Source organism: Symphalangus syndactylus, chromosome 6 (assembly GCF_028878055.3).
Source record: "Symphalangus syndactylus isolate Jambi chromosome 6, NHGRI_mSymSyn1-v2.1_pri, whole genome shotgun sequence".
NCBI classification, from domain to species: domain Eukaryota; kingdom Metazoa; phylum Chordata; class Mammalia; order Primates; family Hylobatidae; genus Symphalangus; species Symphalangus syndactylus.
Window position 1 is genome coordinate 138,898,476 of NC_072428.2, and position 22,795 is coordinate 138,921,270.

The 22,795-nt window shown below is 48.0% G+C and overlaps 1 protein-coding gene and 1 pseudogene across 3 annotated transcripts in view; one reads left to right on the forward strand and one right to left on the reverse strand.

The window, feature by feature from the left end:
* The window catches only part of LOC134736929 (uncharacterized), a 31,848-nt gene extending 9,427 nt beyond the window's left edge, over positions 1-22,421 (reverse strand). For 2 of the 3 annotated variants that reach the window (XM_063641713.1, XM_063641712.1), the window contains exon 1: positions 20,660-22,421. In XM_063641713.1, the coding sequence (XP_063497783.1) occupies positions 20,801-21,583 (783 nt within the window). In that variant the 5' untranslated portion in view covers positions 21,584-22,421 and the 3' untranslated portion in view covers positions 20,660-20,800. Of the gene's footprint in view, positions 1-8,766; positions 9,820-20,659 lie in introns of those variants that run through there. The other variant, XM_063641714.1, reaches the window with a different exon arrangement.
* LOC129485168 (cytochrome c oxidase subunit 6B1-like) lies at positions 8,311-8,644 on the forward strand (annotated as a pseudogene).
* Positions 22,422-22,795: the final 374 nt, after the last annotated feature.

Here is a 22,795-nt window from a genome sequence, read left to right on the forward strand (position 1 = left end):
CAGGTTCATGACATTCTCCCGCCTCAGCCTCCCGAGAAGTTGGGACTACAGGCGCCCACCACCACACCCGGCTAATTTTTTGTATTTTTAGTAGAGATGGCGTTTCACTGTGTTAGCCAGGATAGTCTCGATCTCCTGATCTCGTGATCCACCCACCTCGGCCTCCCAAAGTGCTGGGATTACAGGCAGGAGCCACTGCGCCCGGCCTCCTGGCCATAATTCTTAATAAAATCATTTAAATTTAAATTTTACCTGAAGAAATGTAAATGGAAATTAAATGTGAAAAATTCCTCAAGTTTAGAAAGGGCCTCTCTTAGCAAAGCCATATTTCTCCCTTCTTTGTTTACAAACTGATCAGTTTCAGGATAAGGCTGTTTCTTTTTTCTAGATATTTGCTGAGGGCTAAGACAAGCAAGCTGTAATGCCTGAACTTTCTTCCTACCAAGTCCCTAGTGCTTCATATTAGTATGTACATGGTCAAGTCCCGAGAAACAGCAGGTGATAGCTCCCACCCAACAAAGACTGTCAACTTCCTGAACCAGGACAGTCCTCACTTTCCTCCATCCCACTCTTCGCGACCAGTTCCATAGTTTAGGATCTGTTACTTGCAACCTCCCATTTAGTTAACAATTTCTATGTCAGTTACGACTCTATTTTGTAAGAGAAAATTCAACTCTAAAGTGTCTTAAACAAGAAGGGAATTTTATTAGTTTTTATAACTGGCATCCTGGCGTAGTATAACTTCAGGCGTAGCTTAATCCAGGGCTACGATAAGGTTAACAGGAGGAGGTTTCCCTGTCGCAGTTCTGCTTCCGTGGTTCCATGGTGTTGGGTCAGCAGTTCTTACAGCTATGTCCTTCCTCTTTTCTATCCAGTAGGAAAGAGGCTCTTTTCCCCCCATCAGTCATTCTCACTGAATAAGGCAGTTCTAATGTAATTTTCTTTTCTTTTCTTTTTTTGAGACGGAGTCTGGCTCTGTCACCCAGGCTGGAGTGCAGTGGCGTGATCTCGGCTCACTGCAACCTCTGCCTCCCGAGTTCAAGCAATTATTCTCCTGCCTCAGCCTCCCAAGTAACTGGGATTACAGGCGTGTGCCACCACATCTGGCTAATTTTTTTGTATTTTTAGTAGAGATGGGGTTTTGCCATGTTGGCCAAGCTGGCCTGGAACTCCTGACCTCAGGGGATCCACCTGCCTCAGCCTCCCAAAGTGCTGGGATTACAGGCATGAGCCACCGCACCTGGCCTAATGTAATTTTTTTTTTTTTTTTTTTTTTGAGACAGAGTTTTGCTCTTGTTGCCCAGGCTGGAGTGCAATGGCACAATCTCAGCTCACCACAACCTCCGCCTCCCGGGTTCAAATGATTCTCCTGCCTCAACCTCCCGAGTAGCTGGGATTACAGGCATGTGTCACCACGCCCGACTAATTTTGTATTTTTAGTAGAGACGGGGTTTCTCCGTGTTGGTCAGGCTGGTCTCGAACTTCTGACCTCGGGTGATCTACCCGCCTCGGCCTCCCAAAGTGCTGGGATTACAAGTGTCAGCTACCGCGCCCCGCCTGTAATTTTCAAATAGTAAAATTACAGGTAGTTTTCTCTTCTCCCTGCATGAAAACTTGAAGGGAATGGCAGAAGGGGATAATTTTCTGTACAGTTACTTTCTTTCACCACTATGTGGATGCCTCATTGAGTCACTGCTGAATCTTCAATGCAAAAGTGACTTTAAAATGAAAGATGTGTCAGTTTAAAAGTCATCAAATGGGTAAGTCAGTGATATTCAAAAAGGTTAAGAGAAAGAATAGAGATATTGGCCGGGTGCAGTGGCTCACACCTGCAATCCCAGCACTTTGGGAGGCCAAGGCGGGCAGATCACGAGGTCAGGAGATCGAGACCATCCTGGCTAACACGGTGAAACCCCATCTCTACTAAAAATACAAAAAATTAGCCGGGCGTGGTGGCAGGAGCCTGTAGTCCCAGCTACTCAGGAGGCTGAGGCAGGAGAATGGTGTGAACCCAGGAGGCGGAGCTTGCAGTGAGCCGAGATCGTGTCACTGCACTCCAGCCAGGGCGACAGAGCGAGACTCCATCTTAAAAAAAAAAAAAGGAATAGAAATATTTTGAAGTTTCCCTTACCTGATAGAGCAAAGTGAGATTCTGATGACTAAGGTTAGGAGGGAACTTGATTCAAGAAAGCAACTTACAGTAAGCACCTCTCACTAAGATCTGTCCCCGTCCTAACCAGGCCGTGGCCTCCAGAACTTTGATTGTATTTCTGTTTCATTACTTTTTCATATCCAGATGCTGCTCTTGGACAGCTTCCTTTCCCACTTTTCTCAGTGTCTATACAAAAGCTTTACCATATTACTTAAGTTCCCTACTTCCATTGTTTATCATCTTCATCCACAGCAGATATTTCATTTTCAGAGGCAAAAGAGACATAAACTTCTCTGCCTTCTGCACCAGCGGTGGTGGGCAGCCTCCAAGATGGTGCCCAGCAACCCCTGCTCTCCTGATCTGCTCATCTTTCTGCAGGCCCCTCCATCTGACTGAGCATGGAATGGACATACTGCCTCCCTTCTCACACACAGGATAGCAAGGAAATTATGAGCTATCACTTTTTTTTTTTTTTTTTTGAGACAGTCTTGCTCTGTCACCCAGGCTGGAGTGCAGTGGCGCGATCTCGGCTCACTGCAAGCTCCGCCTCCTGGGTTCACGCCATTCTCCTGCCTCAGCCTCTCCAAGTAGCTGGGACTACAGGCACCCGCCACCACGCCCGGCTAATTTTTTTGTATTTTTAGTAGAGACGGGTTTTCACCGTGGTCTCGATCTCGTGACCTCGTGATCCACCCACCTCGGCCTCCCAAAGTGCTGGGATTACAAGCGTGAGCCACCGCGCCCGGCCGAGCTATCACTTTTGAGATTAAGTTTTTATTTTTATTTTTATTTTTTTATTTTTTATTTTTTTTATTTATTTATTTTTTTTTTTTGAGACGGAGTCTTGCTCTGTCACCCAGGCTGGAGTGCAGTGGCACAATCTCGGCTCACTGCAAACTCCGCCTCCCGGGTTCATGCCATTCTCCTGCCTCAGCCTCTCCGAGTAGCTGGGACTACAGGCGCCCGCCACCACGCCCGGCTAATTTTTTGTATTTTTAGTAGAGACGGGGTTTCACCGTGGTCTCGATCTCGTGACCTCGTGATCCACCCACCTCGGCCTCCCAAAGTGCTGGGATTACAAGCGTGAGCCACCGCGCCCGGCCGAGCTATCGCTTTTGAGATTAAGTTTTTAAAAGACGATGGCTTCCATAGTGAGTGAGCTCTCTTGTTCTTTCCAGCACTTGCTCTCCATCTCTCTCTGTCTCTGTCTCCATGGTGGAAGCCAGCGGCCATGTTGTGAAGCAGCTCTATGGAGAGGCCCATGTGGGAGGGACTGAGGCCTGCCACCAACCACAGGAGAGAGCATGGCAGTGGAGCCTTCCTTCAGTCAAACCTTCAGATGAGACTGCAGCTCCCGTTAACAGCTTCTCGAACCTCATGAGAAGCTTTAAGCCAGAGGTACTTGGTTAAGCTGTGCCTGCATTCCTGTACAACAGACGCTGTGAGATCATAAATGCTTGCTGTTTTAACCCACTAAGTATTGGGGTAATGTTTTACGCAACAATAGGTAATAGGTAGTTTGTCAATACTTAGCTCCAAAGGAAGGTCAGGTCCTTACTCCTTTTCAAAAAGAGCCCTTTGTCCCATCCCCTGGACCCCATCCCCTGTTTGCTTCACAAATTATGTCCTCTTTTTTTCTTTTTTTTTGAGAAAGAGTCTTGCTCCTTCTCAAAGGAGCTCCTTCTCAAAGGAGTGCAGTGGCACAATCTCGGCTCACTGCAACCTCTGCCTCCCAGGTTCAAGCAATTCTCCTGCCTCAGCCTACCGAGTAGCTGGGACTACAGGCATGCGCCACCATGCCCAACTAATTTTTGTATCTTTAGTAGAGACGGGGTTTCACCATGTTGGCCAGGCTGGTCTTGAACTCCTGACGTCAGGTAATCCACCCTCCTCAGCCTCCCAAATTGCTGGGATTACAGGTGTGAGCCACTGTGCCCGGCTGCGTCTTCATTCTTAAAAATCCTTACTTTGGGGCTAGGTGCAGTGGCTCACACCTGTAATCCCAGCAATTTGGGAGGCTGAGGAGGGTGGATTACCCAACGTCAGGAGTTCAAGACCAGCCTGGCCAACATGGTGAAACCCCCGTCTCTACTAAAAACACACACACACACACACAAAAATTAGCTGGGCGTGGTGGCAGGTGCCTGTAATCCCAGCTACTTGAGAGGCTGAGGCAGGAGAATTGCTTGAACCTGGGAGGCAGAGGTTGCAGTGAGCTGAGATCGCGCCATTGGACTCCAGCCTGGGCAACAAGAGCGAAACTCCGTCTCAAAAAAAAAAAAAAAAATCCTTACTTTGGATTCTTCTTTCACTTTGTAAGGTTTCTTCTTTATAAGGATTTTTCCTCCCTTAACCATCAAACCTGAAAGAAGGCCAGGTATGGTGGGTCGTACCTGTAACCCTAGCACTTTGGGAGGCTGAAGCAGGTGGATCACTTGAGGTCATGAGTTCAAGACCAGGCTGGCCAACATGGCGAAACCCTGTCTCTACTAAAAATACAAAAATTAGCGGGGCATGGTGGAGCACGCCTGTAGTCCCAGCTACTCAGGAGGCTGAGGTGGGAGAACTACTTCAATCTGGGAGGTGGAGGTTGCAGTGAGCCGAGATTGTGCCACCGTACTCCAGCCAGGGCAACAGAGCAAGACTCCGTCTCAAAAAAAAAAAAAAAATCCTGAAAGAATAGTCGCCCACATAACAGGCTGGGCTTCCTCCACTGCCTCATCTCCCATACTTAATGCAATTGGTTTCTACTCCCTATAAACCCTAGAATCTCACCAGTTGCCAATGATGACATCTCTCTCGGTCTCTGTCGTTCTTTTTTTTTTTTTTTTTTGAGATGGAGTTTCGCTCTTGTTGCCCAGGCTGGAAGGCAGTGGCACGATCTTGGCTCACAGCAACCTCCGCCTCCTGGGTTCAAACGATTCTCCTACCTCAGCCTCTCGAGTAGCTGGGATTACAGGTGCACGCCACCACACCCAGCTAATTTTTTTTGTATTTTAGTAGAGACAGGGTTTCAACATGTTGGCCAGGATGGTCTTGGTCTCTTGACCTCACGATCTGCCTGCCTTGGCCTCCCAAAGTGGTGGGATCACAGGCATAAGCCACTGCGCCCGGCCTCTCTCATTTTTTTTTTTTTTTTCAGAGACAGGGTCTCACTCTGTCATGAAGACTGGAGTGTAGTGGTACAATTATAGCTCACTGCAGCCTCGAATTCCTGGGCTCTTGGTAACCTCCTACCTTGGCCTACGAAAGCACTGGGATTACAAACATAAGCAAGTGTGCCCAGCCAACCAATAACACTTCTCATCACCACTTACAAAGGTCTCTTCCTGTGCTCTATTCCTGCATGAGGGCTGTCTGACTGGGACTTACCTCACTGATTGCCCCCTGGCTGGTTAGGCGAGTAGCCACACTCACCACAAGTATTCTCATCCTTGACTTCTTTGCAACAATTCTCTACTCTAGGGGTGTCCAATCTTTTGGCTTCCCTGGGCCACATTGGAAGAATTGTCTTGGGCCACACATAAAATACGCTAACATTAACGATAGCTGATTTGATGGTTAATACCGAGTGTCAACTTGATTGGATTGAAAGATACAAAGTATTGATCCTGGATGTGTCTGTGAGGGTGCTGCCAAACGACATTAACATTTGAGTCAATAGGCTGGGGAAGGCAGACCCACCCTCAATCTGGGTGGGCACCATCTAATTAGCTGCCAGCATGGCTAGAATATAAGCAGGCAAAAAATGTGAAGAGACTGGCCTAGCATCCCAGCCTACATCTTTCTCCAATGCTGGGTGCTTTGTACCCTGGAAACTCGGACTCCAAGTTCTTCAGTATTGGAACTCTTTCCTTGCTCCTCAGCCTGCAGATGGCCTATTGCGGGACCTTGTGATCGTGTGAGTTAATACTTAATAAACTCATATATATATATATGTACACACACACACACACAGACATCTATATATATTCCATTAGTTCTGTCCCTCTAGAGAACCCCGACTAATACAGATTTTAGTACCAAGAGTGATTCTAGAGGAACAGAATATTAAGGATGGAATTCTTTTGTTGGTTTTGGGGTTTCTGGAGTTGGCTGCGTAATATGATTAGAAATGCTAAGGACTATACTTCTAATAGTTTGGAGAACACTGATAGTCCTTAGCATGAACTGTTTAGAGAGTTATGCAAAATAAATGCATTTGACACTCCTGATTCATTGCTTGTGAGAGGCAAGGAGTTTAGTGACTCTTACCTAATACCTTTCACCATATGTGGAGAACCAAGGAACAAAATGAAGCGGGTTGGTTGCTTCTAAATTCAGTGGACAGAGCAATGAAATAAAATAATGAACTCAGGGATTCTATTTCCCAGCTTCAGAAGCAGATACTGAGCCTCAAGTCTGCTAAGATTGCCCTGAGAGTCTCATCTCCTGTAGAGAAAGAGCTGAAATTGTGGAAAAACTGACACAAGCTCTTATCATGTGAGCGGCTGACCTGCAATGAAAGGTGCATGCACAGCCTCACCAGGTGTCTACTGTTTTTTTTGTTTGTTTTTTGAGATGGAGTCTCACACTGTTGCCCAGGCTGAAGTGCAGTGGCCCATCTGGGCTCACTGCAAGCTCCACCTCCCAGGTTCACACCATCCTCCTGCCTGAGCCTCCTGTGTAGCTGGGACTACAGGCACCCGCCAACTACAGGTGCCCGCCACCACGCCTGGCTAATATTTTGTTTTGTTTTGTTTTGTATTTTTAGTAGAGGCAGGGTTTCACCGTGTTAGCCAGGATGGTCACGATCTCCTGACTTCGTGATCCACCCACTTTGGCCTCCCAAAGTGCTGGGATTACAGGCGTGAGCCACCGCGCCCAGCCAGGTGTCTACTATTAAAGTGAGGGCATTGATCGGAAAAGAATGGGACCCTGCAACTTGGAATGGGGACGTGTGGGAGGACCCTGATGAAGCTGGGGGCACTGAGTTTGTGAACTCTGATGAACCTTTTTTGCCAGAAGGAACAGCTTCCCCATCTCCAGTAGTGGCAACATCCCTCCCCTGCCATCAGCCTATGCTGCCATCAGCCTTTCCACCTTTGTCTGAGGAGATACAACCTGTGCTGCCTGAGACAACAGTGATGGCCTCCCCTGAGGCGGTTGCCAGGCAAGATAATATTGATTCTCCTCAAACACCACCCCAACACCCCTGTTTGCTTCTAGACCTATAACTAAAGTCCCAGTGGGCCCCTAGAGGTGAGGCTGAGAGTGTGACCCATCAGGACATGTGCTACACTCAGAAAGAACTGCTTGAGTTTTCTAATTTATATAAACAGAAATCTGGAGAACAGGCATGGGAATGGATATTATGGTTGTGGGATAAGGGTGGAAGGAACAGGTCGGGCACAGTGGCTCATGCCTGTAATCCCAGCACTTTGGGAGGCCAGGGCGGGCGGATCACCTGAGGTCAGGAGTTCAAGACCACCCTGGTCAACATGGTGAAACCCTGTCTCTACGAAAAAAATTGCAAAAATTAGCTGGGCGTGGTGGTGGGCTCCTGTAATCCCAGCTACTTGGGGGGCTGAGACAGGGAGAATTGCTTGAACTCGGGAGGTGGAGGTTTCAGTGAGTCGAAGATCATGCCACTGCACTCCAGGCTGGGCAACAGAGCGAGACTCTGTCAAGAAAAGAAAGAAAGAAAGAAAGGAAGGGAGGGAGGGAGATGGAAGAAACATAGAGTTGGATCAGGCTGAATTTATTGATTTGGGCCTACTCATTAGGGACTCCGCATTTAATGTTGCAGCTCAGGGAGTTAAAAAAAAGGTTCTAATAGTTTATTTGCCTAGTCAGCTGAACTATGGACTAGAAGATGGCCCACTGTGAGTGAGCTGGAAATGCCTGATCTCCCTTGGTTTAATGTAGAGCAAGGGATCTGAAGGCTTAGGGAGATTGGGATGGTGGAGTGCATTAGTCACTTTAGACCTACTCATCCCAGCTGGAAAGGTCCAGAAGATATACCCTTGACCAGTGCTTTGCAAAATAGATTTGTGAGGGCAGCACCTGCATCTTTGAAGAGCCCTGTAATTGCTCTTCTCTGTATGTCAGATCCAACAGTGGGAAACTCAGTCACTCAACTACAAAATTTAAATACAGAAGTTGCATCTAGGCTGCCTTTGGGATTCAGCACCATGGCAGAAGAAGACATCAAGACCAAAATCAAGAACTACAAGACTGCCCCTTTTGACTGCTGCTTCCCAACCAGAACCAGACCAGGAACTGCTGGCAGAACTACCTGGACTTCCACTGCTGTCAGAAGGCAATGACCGCTAAAGGAGGCGATATCTCTGTGTATGAATGGTACCAGCGTGTGTACAAGTCCCTCTGCTCCACATCCTGGGTCACAGCCTGGGATGAGTGCTGGGCTGAAGGCACATTTCCTGGGAAGATCTGAACTGGCTGCACCTCCCCCTCCTCTGTCCTCTGTCTTTCTCCCAGGGTGGTGAAGGGGGACCTAGTACACGGTGATCCCCGCCCTGGGATCCGAAATCATGACTTCACTGCTAATAAAAACTCATGGGAAAAAAAAACTTAAATACAGCGGGAATAACTGGATCCCAAGTTGGCAGAGACCAAGTGGCAGCACTCAATTGTCAAAGGCAAGGTGGGCATAGCTACCCTAACAGACAGCAGAGGCAAAGTGGCAATCAGAATAGTCTGACTCCTGTAGAACTCTGGCATTAGCTAATTAATCAGTGTTCCTAGAAGTGAAATTGATAGGCAGCCTACTGCATTCCTACTTAATTTATATAAGCAGAAAAATAACAGTTAAGGTCCAATGCAAAGAGAAAGGGTCAGGAAAATGGGCTGGGCATGGTGGCTCACATCTGTAATCCCAGCACTTTGGGAGGCTGAAGCGGGAGGATCACCTGAGGTCAGAAGTTCAAGACCAGCCTGGCCAACATGGTGAAGCTCATTTCTACTAAAAATACAAAAATTAGCCAGGTGTGGTGGTGGGCACCTGTAAACCCAGCTACTCAGGAGAATCACTTGAGCCTGGCAGGCAGAGGTTGCAGTGTGCCAAGATTGCGCCATTGCACTCCAGCCTGAGCAAGAGTGAGAATCTGTCTCAAAAAAAAAAAAAAAAAAGAAAGAAAAGAAAAAAGAAATCTGGGGAAGAGGTATGTGAATGGAGCCTCTCTGAGTGGTCAAAAACTGTGAAGATATTTGTATTCCATGTGAGTGCTCTGCTAAGTGACCTCAGCAGAGGAGGATTTTAACAATCAAGTGGATAGGATGACCCGTTCTGTGGACACCACTCAGCCTCTTTCCCCAGCCACCCATCATCACCCCATGAGCCCATGAACAAAGTGGCCATGGTGGCAGGGATGGAGGTTACATGTGGGCTCAGCAAGATGGACTTCCACTCACCAAGGTGGACCTGGCTCCGGCCACTGCTGAGTGCCCAATTTGCCAGCAGTGGAGAGCAACACTGAGCCCTTGATATGGCACCATTCCATCAGCCAGCTCCCTGGTGGCAGGAAGATTATATTGGACTTCTTCCATCATGAAAACAGTAGAGGTGGCCAGGCGCGGTGGCTCACGCTTGTAATCCCAGCACTTTGGGAGGCCGAGGCGGGCAGATCACGAGGTCAGGAGATCGAGACCACGGTGAAACTCCGTCTCTACCAAAAAATACAAAAAAATTAGCCAGGCGTGGTGGCGGGCGCCTGTAGTCCCAGCTACTCGGAGAGGCTGAGGAGAATGGCGTGAACCCGGGAGGCGGGGCTTGCAGTGAGCCGAGAGTGCGCCACTGCACTCCAGCCTGGGCAACAGAGCGAGACTCCGTCTCAAAAAAAAAAAAAAAAGAAAACAGTAGAGGTTTGTCCTCACTGGAATAAACATTTACTCTGGATATGGGTTTGCCTATCCTGCATGCAATGCTTCTGCTAAGACTACCATCTGTGGACTCACGGAATGCATGGTATTCTATACAGCATTGCCTCTGACCGAGGCACTCACTTTAGGGCTAAAGAAGTGTAACAGTGGGCGGCCGGGTGTGGTGGCTCACGCCTGTAATCCCAGCACTTTGGGAGGCCGAGGTGGGTGGATTACCAGGTCAGGAGATCGAGACCATCCTAGCCAACACGGTGAAACCCCATCTCTACTAAAAATACAAAAAATTAGCTGGGCGTGGTGGCGGGCGCCTGTAGTCTACTACAGCTACTCGGGAGGCTGAGGCAGGAGAATGGCGTGAACCTGGGAGGCAGAGCTTGCAGTGAGCCAAGATCGTGCCACTGACCTCCAGCCTGGGCGACAGAGTGAGACTCCGTCTCAAAAAAATAAAACATAAAAAGAAAAAAAGAAGTGTAACAGTGGGCTCATGTTCATGGAATTCACTGGTCTTACCATGTTGCCCATCATCCTGAAGCAGCTGGATTGATAGAATGGTGGAATGGCCTTCACTGTAATTGAAGCCACAATTACAACTCCAACTAGGTGACAATACTTTGCAGGGCTGGGGCAAAGTTCTCCACAAGACCATGTATGCTCTGAATCAGCGTCCAATATATGGTACTATTTCTCCCATAGCCAGAATTCACGGGTCCGGGAAGCAAGGGGTTGAAGTGGAAGTGGCACCACTCACCATCACCCCTAGTAATCCACTAGCAAAATTTTTGCTTCCTGTTCCTATGACATTATGTTCTGCTGGCCTAGAGGTGTTAGTCCCAGAGGGAGGAACGCTGCCACCAGGAGACACGATTCCATTAAATTGGAAGTTAAAATTGCCACCTGGACACTTTGGGGTCCTCCTACCTTTAAATCAACAGGCTAAGAAGGGAGTTACAGTGTTGGCTGGGGTGACTGACCCGGACTATCAAGATGAAATCAGTCTACTACTCCACAGTGGAGATAAGGAGGAGTATGTATGGAATAGAGGAGATCCATTAGGGTGTCTCTCTTTTTTTTTTTCTTCTTGAGACAGGGTCTCGCCCCATCATCCAGGCTGGAGCTTAGTGATGCTATCTCGGCTCACTGCAAGCTCCGCCTCCCGGGTTCACGCCATTCTCCTGCCTCAGCCTCCCAAGTAGCTGGGACTACAGGCGTCTGCCACCATTCCCGGCTAATTTTTTTGTATTTTTAGTAGAGACGGGGTTTCATCGTGTTAGCCAGGATGGTCTCGATCTCCTGACCTTGTGATCCGCCTGCCTCAGCCTAGGGTGTCATTACAGGCGTGAGCCACCATGCCCAGCCTAGGGTGTCTCTTAGTATTACCATATGATACTACCATGCCCTGTGATTAAGGTCTACCAGAAACTACAACAGTGCAATCCAGGAAGGACTACAAGTGAACCAGACCCTTCAGGAATGAAGGTTTGGGTCACTCCACCAGGAAAATACCACAACCTGCTGAGGTGCTTGCTGAAGACAAAGGGAATACAGAATGGGTAGTGAAGAAGGTAGTCATCAATACCAGCTATGACCGCATGACCAGCTGCAGAAAGGACTGTAATTTTCATGAGTATTTCCTCCTTTTGTTAAAAATGTGTTTGTGCATTTATACACTTGTACTTAAGAAAATATCTTCATGTTAGGCCGGGTGCGGTGGCTCACGCTTGTAATCCCAGCACTTTGGGAGGCTGAGGCAGGTGGATCACCTGAGGTCAGGATTTCAAGACCAGCCTGGCCAACATGGCAAAGCCCCATCTCCACAAAAAAATAAACAAATAGCTGGGCGTGGTGGTGCACGCCTGTAATCCCAGCTACTCAGGAGGCTGGGAGGATTGCTTGAACCAAGGAGGCAGAGATTGCAGTGAGCTGAGATCGTGTTATTGCACTCCAGCCTGGGCGACAACAGCAAAACTCCGTCTCAAAAAAAAAAACAAAAAAAAAACATGCTATTTCCTTTCTCCTGTATCACATGACATTTAGATTTATTGACTTCAAATCAGCATTTAAGTATTGTTAACTTTATGTCATAGTATTTGGGTTGGGGATTGGTGCATTTCCGGTTGTAGGAAGGATAGTTATGTTAGGCATGATTATGACCCTATTATTATCTTTATTTGAAGATTATATATGATCTCAGGAGATGTGTATTGGTTCAAGTTGACAAGGGGTGGATTTGTGATGCTTAAAACTGAGTGTCAAGTTGATTGGACTGAAGGATACAAAGTATTGATCCTGGGTGTGTCTGTGAGGGTGTTGCCAAAGGAGATTAATTTTTGAGTCAGTGGGCTGGGAAAGGCAGACCACTCTCAATCTGGGTGGGCACCATCTAATCAGCTGCCAGCGAATAATAAGCAGTCAGAAAAATGTGAAAAGGAGAGACGGTCCTAGCCTCTCAGCCTACATCTTTCTCCCATGCTGGATGCTTCCTGCCCTCAAACATCGAACTCCACGTTCTTCAGTTTTGGAACTCTGACTCACTCTCCCTGCCCCTCAGCCTGCAGATGGCCTACTGTGAGACCTTGTGATGGTGTGAGTAATACTTAATTAAGCTCCCCATATATATTTTATATATATAATATACATTATATACTTGTAATATATATTATAATTTATATATTATATTTATACTATATAGTAGATATTTATATATATTTATCTATATATAATATAGATTAATATATTATATATATATTCCATTAGTTCTGTCCCTCTAGAGATCCCTGACCAATATAGCTGATGAGCTAAAAAAAAAAAAAAAAAATCACAAAAAGACTAATAATTTTTTTTTTTTTCGAGACAGAGTCTCGCACTGTCGCCTAGGCTCGAGTGCAGTGGCCCGATCTCGGCTCACTGCAAGCTCCGCCTCCTGGGTTCACACCATTCTCCTGCCTCAGCCTCCTGAGCAGCTGGGACCACAGGCGCCCGCCACCTCGCCCGGCTAATTTTTTGCATTTTTAGTACAGATGGGGTTTCACTGTGTTAGCCAGGATGGTCTCTCGATCTCCTGACCTTGTGATCCGCCCGCCGCGGCCTCCCAAAGTGCTGGGATTACAGGCGTGAGCCACCGCGCCCGGCCTAATGTTTTAAGAAAGTTTATGAATTTGTGTTGGGCCACATTCAAAGCAGCCTGCAGGCTGAGGGTTGGACAAGCTTGCACTCCTATCAAGCTTGCACTTGATACCAGTTCCATGTCTTCTGAGCTGTAGACAGAGATCAGCAAACTACAGCTTGTGGGGCAAATCCAGTGCACAGCCTCTTTTATTTTCACATTCTGTGAACTAAGGATGGTTTTTATATTTCTTCTTTTTTAAGAGACAAGGGTCTTGTTCTGTCACCCAGGCTGGAGTGCACTGGCACAATCACAGCTCCCTGCAGCCCGACCTCTTGGGCTGAAGCAATCCTCCTGCCTCAGCCTCCCAGAGCACTGGGATTACAGTTGTGAGCCACCATGACTGGCCGTACACTTTTTAGCTGTAGAAAACAAAAAAAAAAAAATCAAAAGAAGGGCCGGGCACGGTGGCTCACGCCAGTAATCCCAGCATTTTGGGAGGCTGAGGCAGGTGAGTCACTTGAGGTCAGGAGTTCGAGACCAGCCTGGCCAACATAGTGAAACCCTGTCTTTACTAAAAAAAAAAAAAAAAATACAGCTGGGCCAGTGGCTCACATCTGTAATCTCAGCACTTTGGAAGTCTGAGGTAGGCAGATCACCTGAGGTCAGGAGTTTGAGACCAGCCCAGCCAACAAGGCGAAACCCCATCTCTACTAAAAATACAAAAAAAAAAAAAAAAATTACCTGGCATGATAATGGGCTCCTGTAATCCCAGCTGCTTGGGAGGCTGAGGCAAGAGAATTGCTTGAACCCAGAAGGCAGAGGTTGCAGTGAGTCAAGATTGCACCACTGCACTCCAGCCTGGGAGACACAGTGGGACTCTGTCTCAAAACAAAAACAAGGCTGGGCATGGTGGCTCAAGCCTGTAATCCCAGCACTTTGGGAGGCTGAGGTGGGCAGATCACAAGGTCAGGAGATCGAGACCATCCTGCCTAACACGGTGAAACCCCGTCTCTACTAAAAATACAAAAAAATTAGCCAGTCATGGTGGCAGGTGCCTGTAGCCCCAGCTACTTGGGAGGCTGAGGCAGGAGAATGGCATGAACCCGGGAGGTGGAGCTTGCAGTGAGCCAAGATAGCACCACTGCACTCCAGCCTGGGTGACAGCGAGAGTCTGTCTCAAAAAAAAAAAAAAAAAAAAAAGGCCGTTGTAATCCCACCTACGTGGGAGTCTGAGGCACGAGACTTGCTTGAACCCAGAGCAAGACTCCATCTCAAAAAAAAAAAAAAATAGCCATCATAATCCCAGCTACTTGGGAGGCCGAGGCATGAGAATTGCTTGAACCCAGGAGGTGGAGGTTGCAGTGAGCCGAGATCCAGTCACTGTACTCCAGCCTCAAAAAAAGCAAGACACCATCTCCAAAAAAAAAAAAAAAAAATCAAAAGAAGGATAATGTTGGCCGGGCGTGGTGGCTCAAGCCTGTAATCCCAGCACTTTGGGAGGCCGATGCAGGCGGATCATTAGGTCAGGAGATCGCCACCATCCTGGCTAACACGGTGAAACCCCATCTCTACTAAAAATACAAGAAATTAGCTGGGCGTGGTGGCGGGCGCCTGTAGTCCCAGCTACTCAGGAGGCTGAGGCAGGATAATGGCATGAACCCCGGAGGCGGAGCTTGCAGTGAGCCGAGATCGCGCCACTGCACTGCAGCCTGGGCAACAGAGCAAGACTCTGTCTCGGAAAAAAAAAAAACAAAAAAAAACAAACAAACAAGAAGGATAATGTTTCTTGACATGTAAAAATGATATGTAATGCAAGTTTCAGAATTCATAAATAAATTTCTATTGGCACACAGCCACTCTCACTTGTTTATGTATCTTTTATGCTGCTTTCATGTTGTAACAGGAGAGTTGAGAAGTTGCAGCAGAAATAGCCTCTTATCTAGCCATTTTGCTTCCAATTTCTCCAGATTCATTCAACCTACATCATGTGATCAGCTAACTTTCCAATATACAGATCATACTCTTCTCATCTCTAAAGCCCCTGTGGCAGCCTAATGCATTTAGGATGCAGGCCAAATCCAATGCAGCATTCAAGGCCGTCCATGAGCTGGCCTCACACAGGTTATTTCCTGCCATTTTCCCCCAAAGAATCCTATGATCTAGCCAGAAAAGATGACAGGCCAGTCTTGAACGCACTCCATTTCACCACCCCTTTTCTTTTTTTTATTATTATTATTATACTTAGGTTTTAGGGTACACGTGCACAATGTGCAGGTTTGTTACATATGTATCCATGTGCCATGTTGGTTTGCTGCACCCATTAACTCGTCATTTAGCATTAGGTATATCTCCTAATGCTGTCCCTCCCCCCTTCCCCCCAACCCACAACAGTCCCCGGAGTGTGATGCTCCCCTTCCTGTGTCCATGAGTTCTCATTGTTCAATTCCCACCTATGAGTGAGAACATGCGGTGTTTGGTTTTTTGTCCTTGCGATAGTTTACTGAGAATGATGTTTTCCAGTTTCATCCATGTCCCTACAAAGGACACGAACTCATCATTTTTTATGGCTGCATAGTATTCCATGGTGTATATGTGCCACATTTTCTTAATCCAGTCTATCGTTATTGGACATTTGGGTTGGTTCCAAGTCTTTGCTATTGTGAATAGTGCCGCAACAAACATACGTGTGCATGTGTCTTTATAGCAGCATGATTTATAGTCCTTCAGGTATATACCCAGTAATGGGATGGCTGGGTCAAATAGTATTTCTAGTTCTAGATCCCTAAGGAATCGCCCCTCTCCCATCTCCTTAACCTAGGAAAATATTTTCTTTCTCTTTTTAAATCATTTAAGGCCTAGAGCAACTGACTTTTCCTTAGTGAAACCTACACAGGAAGAATTAATTGCTCCGTCCTTTGTATAAGAAATTCACAGTACTTCCCAAAGTGAATTCCACAGAATTCCAGCTCTAAAGGGTGTGGCTACCAAATATTTGTAAAAAGCGTTCTTGGCCAGGCGCGGTGGCTCATGCCTGTGATCCCAGCACTTTGGGAAGCTGAGGTGGGCAGATCACCTGAGGTCAGGAGTTCGAGAACAGCTTGACCAACATGGTGAAACCCCATCTTTACTAAAAATACAAAAATTAGGCCGGGAGCGGTGGCCCACGCCTGTAATCCCAGTACTTTGGGAGGCCGAGGGGGGTGCATTGTCTGAGCCCAGGAGTTCGCTACCAGCCTGGGCATCATGGTGAAACCCCATCTCTAGTAAAAACACAAAAAATTAGCCAGGGGTGGCGGCGTGTGCCTGTAGTCCCAGCTACTTGGGAGGCTAAAGCAGGAGAATTGCTTGAACCTGGGAGGCGGAGGTTGCAGTGAGCCTAGATCACGCCACTGCACTCCAGCCTGGGCGACAGAGCAAGACTCCATTTTAAAAAACTAAAAAATAATAAAAAATAAAAAATACAGGCCAGGAGCAATAGCTCACGCCTGTAATCCCAGCACTTTGGGAGGCCGAGCTGGGCGGATCACCTGAGGTCAGGGGTTCGAAAACAGCCTGACCAATGTGGAGAAACCCTGTCTCTACTAAAAAAATACAAAATTAGTGGGGTGTGGTGGCACATGCCTGTAATCCCAGCTACTTGGGAGGCTGAGGCAGGAGAATCGCTTGAACCCGGGAGGTGGAGGTTGCGGTGAGCCAAGATTGCACCATTGCACTCCAGCCTGGGCAACAAGAGCGAAATTCCATCTCAAAAAAAAAAAAATTAGCCGGGCATGGTAGCAGGCGCCTGTAATCCCAGCTACTCCGGAGGCTGAGGCACAAGAATCACATGAATCTGGGAGGCCAGAGCTGCAGTGAGCCAAGACCGCCCCATTGCACTCCAGCCTGGGCAACAAGAGCGAAACTCCGTTAAAAAAAAAAAAAAAAAAAAGGCCAGGCTCAGTGGCTCACGCTTGTAATCCCAGCACTTTGGGAGGCCGAGGCAGGCGGATCACGAGGTCAGGAGATCGAGACCACACTGAAACCCCGTCTCTACTAAAAATACAAAAAATTAGCCGGGCGTGGTGGCGGGCGCCTGTAGTCCCAGCTACTCAGAGAGGCTGAGGCAGGAGAATGGCGTGAACCTGGGAGGCGGAGCTTGCAGTGAGCCGAGATTGTGCCACTGCACTCCAGCCTGGGCGACAGAGCGAGACTCTCCGTCTCAAAAAAAAAAAATGCTGACAGCATGGCCAGGCACGGTGGCTCAGGCCTATAATCCCAGCACTTTGGGAGGCCAAGGTGGGATGATTATCAGAGGTCAGGAGTTTGAGACCATCCTGGCCAATATGGTGAAATCCCATCTCTACTAAAAATACAAAATCAGCTGGGCCTTGTGGCGCACACCTGTAATCCCACCTACTCGAGAGGCTGAGGCAGGAGAATCGCTTGAATCCAGGAGGCTGAAGTTTCAGTGAGCCGAGATTGTGCCATTGTACTCCAGCCTGGGCAACAAGAGTGAAACTGTGTCAAAAAAGAAAAAATGCTGAGGGCAATTGTAAATCTGCCTTTTCTGGAGAACACCCTTGGGAACATGAAGTGAAATTGGGGCTATTGGCAGCTACCATCCTCAGCATATGAAAGAAACTTATGCAGTTGGAGAAAATAAGGTCAACACAGAAGGAAGCAAAACTAAGAAGAAAGAGCATAAAAGTGCCCTGAACCACAGCGTGAGCCCCTGCACCCAGCCAGCCGTGAAGACAATCCGACCACTGGGCTTCCTATTACATGAACCTATAAGCTACTTTTTATTTTTCCTTTAGGTACTTTGAGCTGAATTTCTGTGATCTGCAAGCAAAAGTGCCATCATGCAATACATATGTCTTTTTTTTTTTTTTTTTTTTTTTTTTGAGATGGAGTCTCACACTGTCACCCAGGCTGCAGTGCGGGGGCACGATCTCAGCTCCCTGCAACCTCCGCCTCCCGGGTTCAAGCAATTAATTCTCCTGCCTCAGCCTCCCCAGTAGCTGGGATTACAGGCGCCCACAACCATGCCTGGCTAATTTTTGTATTTTTAGTAGAGACCGGGTTTCACTATGTTGGCCAGGCTGGTCTCGAACTCCTAACCTCAGGTGATCTGCCCGCCTTGGCCTCCTAAAGTCTTGGGATTACAAGTGTGAGCCACTGCACCCAGCCCATATGTCTCTCTTAGTGGGCTATTTGCTCCATGAAGGTAGGGACTATATTTTATTTATCTTCTACTTACCCCAGAATCTGATACATAGGAAGTATGCAGTAAGTGTTTATTGATTTCTCCTGAATTAAATAAAGGAATGAAAATTCTGGAAAGATGAGCATTGATTTAACTGGCACATACACTTCTGGCTGTTTTGTGGGTTGGGTTCTAAGACAATAAAGCCAAAATGCAGAGACCCTAAGAAATTGGTGGCAATAAAGCATTTGATTAAGGTATTATAAAGCAAATAGGATACTTGGAAGACGTGAACTAGGCATAATTATCAAGGAAATAATTTTTCTCAGGAGATCCTACTGATAAGTAGGTTGCTGTCTCCAAAGGCCAACCAAGCAGCAAACAGAAAGAACAGGTAACCTGCAGAGACTTGCTTAGTCCCTGATTTCATGAATTACTCTCAAATTTTCAACAAAAACCCATCTTGCCTAGAGAGATCAGAGTCTCACAGATACCCCTCATCCCCTGCTTGTAAAGTTCCTTCTGATATCCATCCAGATTCTCCTACTCCTGTATTGAAAAACAGATGGCCATGTCGTCAAAGGTCATTGCCACTTGGAACCCCAAACACATTTCCTTTTGTCTCAGGGTGGCTTCACACCTGTCCTCATCAGTAATGTTTAAAAGCACTTCTACCTTTGTTATATTGGGGAAGGAGTTAGGACACAAATCTTGAGAAGGCAGAATATTCATCATGTGAATTGACTTAGGCTTTAGTGACATAATTCCAGGAATAGACTTGTGATGATTTTGCTGTTCCTCTTTTCAAAAGTTAACCAGTGCTGCAAACAAAGCAGATTTACACCCTGACAGAGGTGGAATATTGAATACATAGGCCCTTGTTTTACAGGAATAGTTTGGGGAGACTCATAGAGAAGTCAATCATTGGAACTTCTGCAGACACTTATTTCTAACTGGAGAAACACAATCTGAAATAATTTGATTCAATTAAATGAACATTTGAGCAATTACCATAGGACATAGTTCTGTAAGCACCTAGCCTACTATACAGTCATATAATGTTATAGTACCGCGTGATAAAGTACACATTGAACTGTTTTCAACATTTTGAGATGTTAAAAACACCTGTGTTTATAAGCAAAAAAATAGTTACATCTGCAGACTTCCATAATTGGTATTATTTCTTTTTTTTTTTTTTTTGAAAAGGAGTCTCGCTCTGTCCCCCAGGCTGGAGTGCAGTGGCATGATCTCGGCTCACTGCAAGCTCCGCTCCCAGGTTCACGCCATTCTCCTGCCTCAGCCTCCCGAGTAGCTGGGACTACAGGCGCCGCCACCATGCCCGGCTAATTTTTTTTTGTATTTTTTAGTGGAGACGGAGTTTCACCGTGTTAGCCAGGATGATCTCGATCTCCTGACCTCGTGATCCTCCCGCCTCCGCATCCTCCCGCCTCGGCCTCCCAAAGTGCTGGGATTACAGGCGTGAGCCACCGCTCCCGGCCATAATTGGTACCATTTCACCAAAATAAAATTTAAACTGACAGTTTGCTCCAATACAACTATGAGAAATTATCTTCTTCAAAACATTTTGCACCAGAAAAACAAAACATCACTTTCCCTAGAAGAAGGTGACAAAGCAGAATAAGGAAAATACCCTTTAGCTTCCTAGTAATTAGAAAACAGAACAGAAGCTTGACTAGGCAGTCACTACCCCAGAGACGCAACACCATTAACATTAATAATACCACGCCTGTAATCCCAGCACTTTGGGAGGCCGAGGCAGGCGGGCACGAGGTCAGGAGTTCGAGACTAGCCTGGCCAAATGGTGAAACTCAGTCTCTACTAAAAATACAAAGCTTAGCCGGACATGGTGGTGCGTGCCTGCAGTCCCAGCTACTCAGGAGGCTGAGGCAGGAGAATAACTTGAACCTGAGAGGCGGAGGTTGCAGTGAGTCGAGATCGCGCCACTGCATTCCAGCCTGGGCAACTGACTGATGCTGCGTCACACACACACACACACACACACACTCGCCGGGGGGGGTGGCGCACGCCTGTAATCCCAGCTACACACACACACACACACACACACACACTAGCCGGGCGTGGTAGCCCACGCCTGTAATCCCAGCTGCTTGGGAAGATGAGGCACGAGAATCGCTTGAACCCGGGAGGCGGAGGTTGCAGTGAGCTGACATGGCACCACTGCACTCCAGCCTGGGTGACAGAGCGAGACTCCATCTTAAATAAATAAATAAAAAGAAAATGCAAGTGCCTAATATTGCAATTTAGCATTGTACTTTCACACGTGCCCTTTATGGGAATCCTTTCCTTTTCTCACCCGTAATTTCCTGGTCTTCCTCCCAATCTGCACCTCGTCCAGCAGAGTCTCCGCCCACAAGCTGCGCTTAGGAAAGCAGGCAGTCTCCGAAAACTCTGGACTGAGTAAAATCAAGGGGTGCGTGCAGGACTCCTCCACTGATTAATTCTTTGATTCCACAGCGTTTGTACAGCACCCACGGGGGCCCCACACTAGGTGGGAAACGAGGATGAAAAATCGCAGTCTCTGTTCCAAAGAGCGCAGAGCCCAGGGCTGCGTTTCCTTCACGGCCTTTTGTCCAGGCCCCAGGGAGCGAGCCGGGGGAAGGCTCCCCGGCCAGGGCTTCCCCGCAGGTTTTACTAAGTCAGGGCAGCCCCAGGGAGGCGCCTCCTTCCGGTCGGAACCGCCCGACTCCGCTTCGTCCTCTTGGGCCCACGGACCACTCCCCACTGCCCCAGCCCCAACACCTGCAGATCCTGCGAGCCCGAGCCCTCCCGCGACCGCCCACAGAGGGTCTGAGACCCGAGAGGGAACCCCAGGGACTAGTCCTGCCGTAGTCTGAGCTCTGGTCTTGCGGAGGAAAAGCAGGGGCGGCCTCCGTACGCGGGGCCTGCGCCCTTCAGTCCCAGCCGCACCCTGCGCGACCCCGGGATCTCGCTCGGCGGCGGCCGTTGCCCAGGGAACAGGCAGGGCATGCTGAGAACGCTCTGCCTTTCCTGTGCCTGGACACAGCTCCGGCAGGGATCCCACAGCGCCGCCTGCTGGCGGGAGGCACCCCCGCGGCGCTGTGCATTCTGGGCTCCCTGGATCTCTGAACTTGAACTGGAGCTGCTCCAGGCTCTCCAGAGGTCTGACCTCTTCCTCCTTTAGGGTTACACGAGATTGCCTCTGAAATTGATCGGTATGTAAATTAGTGGGGAGTTGGAGAATGTGTAACGTCGCCATTTTCGGTCTCAATTTTTGCTACTTCAAGCCGCCTGTCTTCAAAATGAAAGTGTGTTATCGGCCGGGCGCGGTGGCTCATGCCTATAATCCCAGCACTTTCGGAGGCCGAGGCGGGCGGATCATCTGAGGCCAGGAGTTTGAGAACAGCCTGGCCGACATGGTGAAACTCCGTCTCTACTAAAAATACAAAAATTAGCCGGGCGTGGTGGCACACGCCTGTAGTCCCAGCTACCCGGGAGGCTGAGGCGGGAGAATCGCTTGAACCTAGGAGGTGGAGGTTGCAGTGAGCCAAGATGGCGCCACTGCACTCCAGCCTGAGCAACAGAGCAAGATTCCGTCTCAAAAAAAAAGGAAGAAATTAAGTGTTATTAAATAAAATACTAGGAGGCCATTGGTTCGGACTCAGCTCCAGCACTAGGCTCCAACAGACCACACCAAAATGGAGTTATTCATGCAAAAGTGCCACATCACCAAGGCAAATGAAGATGTTCATCTGACCAAACAGGCCAGCATGATAAGGAAGACCCCTCTGCTTTTTTTTTTTTTTTGAGACAGAGTCTCGCTCTGTCGGCCAGGCTGGAGTGCAGTGGCACTATCTCGGCTCACTGCAACCTCTGCTTCCCGGGCTCAAGCACTTCTCCTGCCTCAGCCTCCCGAGTAGCTGGGATTACAGGGGTGTATCACCACACCCGGCTAATTCTTGTATTTCTAGTAGAGGCGGGGGTTTCACCATGTTATGTTGGCCAGGCTGGTCTTGAACTCCTGACCTCAGGTAATCCACCCGCCTCGGCCTCCCAAAGTGCTGGGATTACAGGCGTGAGCCACTGTGCCCGGCCAGAAGATCCCTCTGCTTTAACCTTTAGAAGAAAAAAGTAACTTTGAAACAACCAACCCACTTTTAGTTTTCTGTTTCTGCTTTTCCCAAGCTTTTTCTGTCCATAAAACCAACTGCCGGCCAGGCGCAGTGGCTCACACCTGTAATCCCAACACTTTGGGAGGCCAAGGCGGGCGGATCACAAGATCAGGAGTTTGAGACCAGCCTGGCCATCCTGGTGAAACCCCCGTCTCTACTAAAAATACAAAAAATTAGCCAGGCATGGTGGCGCACACCTGTAATCCCAGCTACTTGGGAGGCTGAGGCAGAATTGCTTGAACCTAGGAGGCAGAGGTTGCAGTGAGCCAGGATGGCACCACTGCACTCCAGCCTGGGCG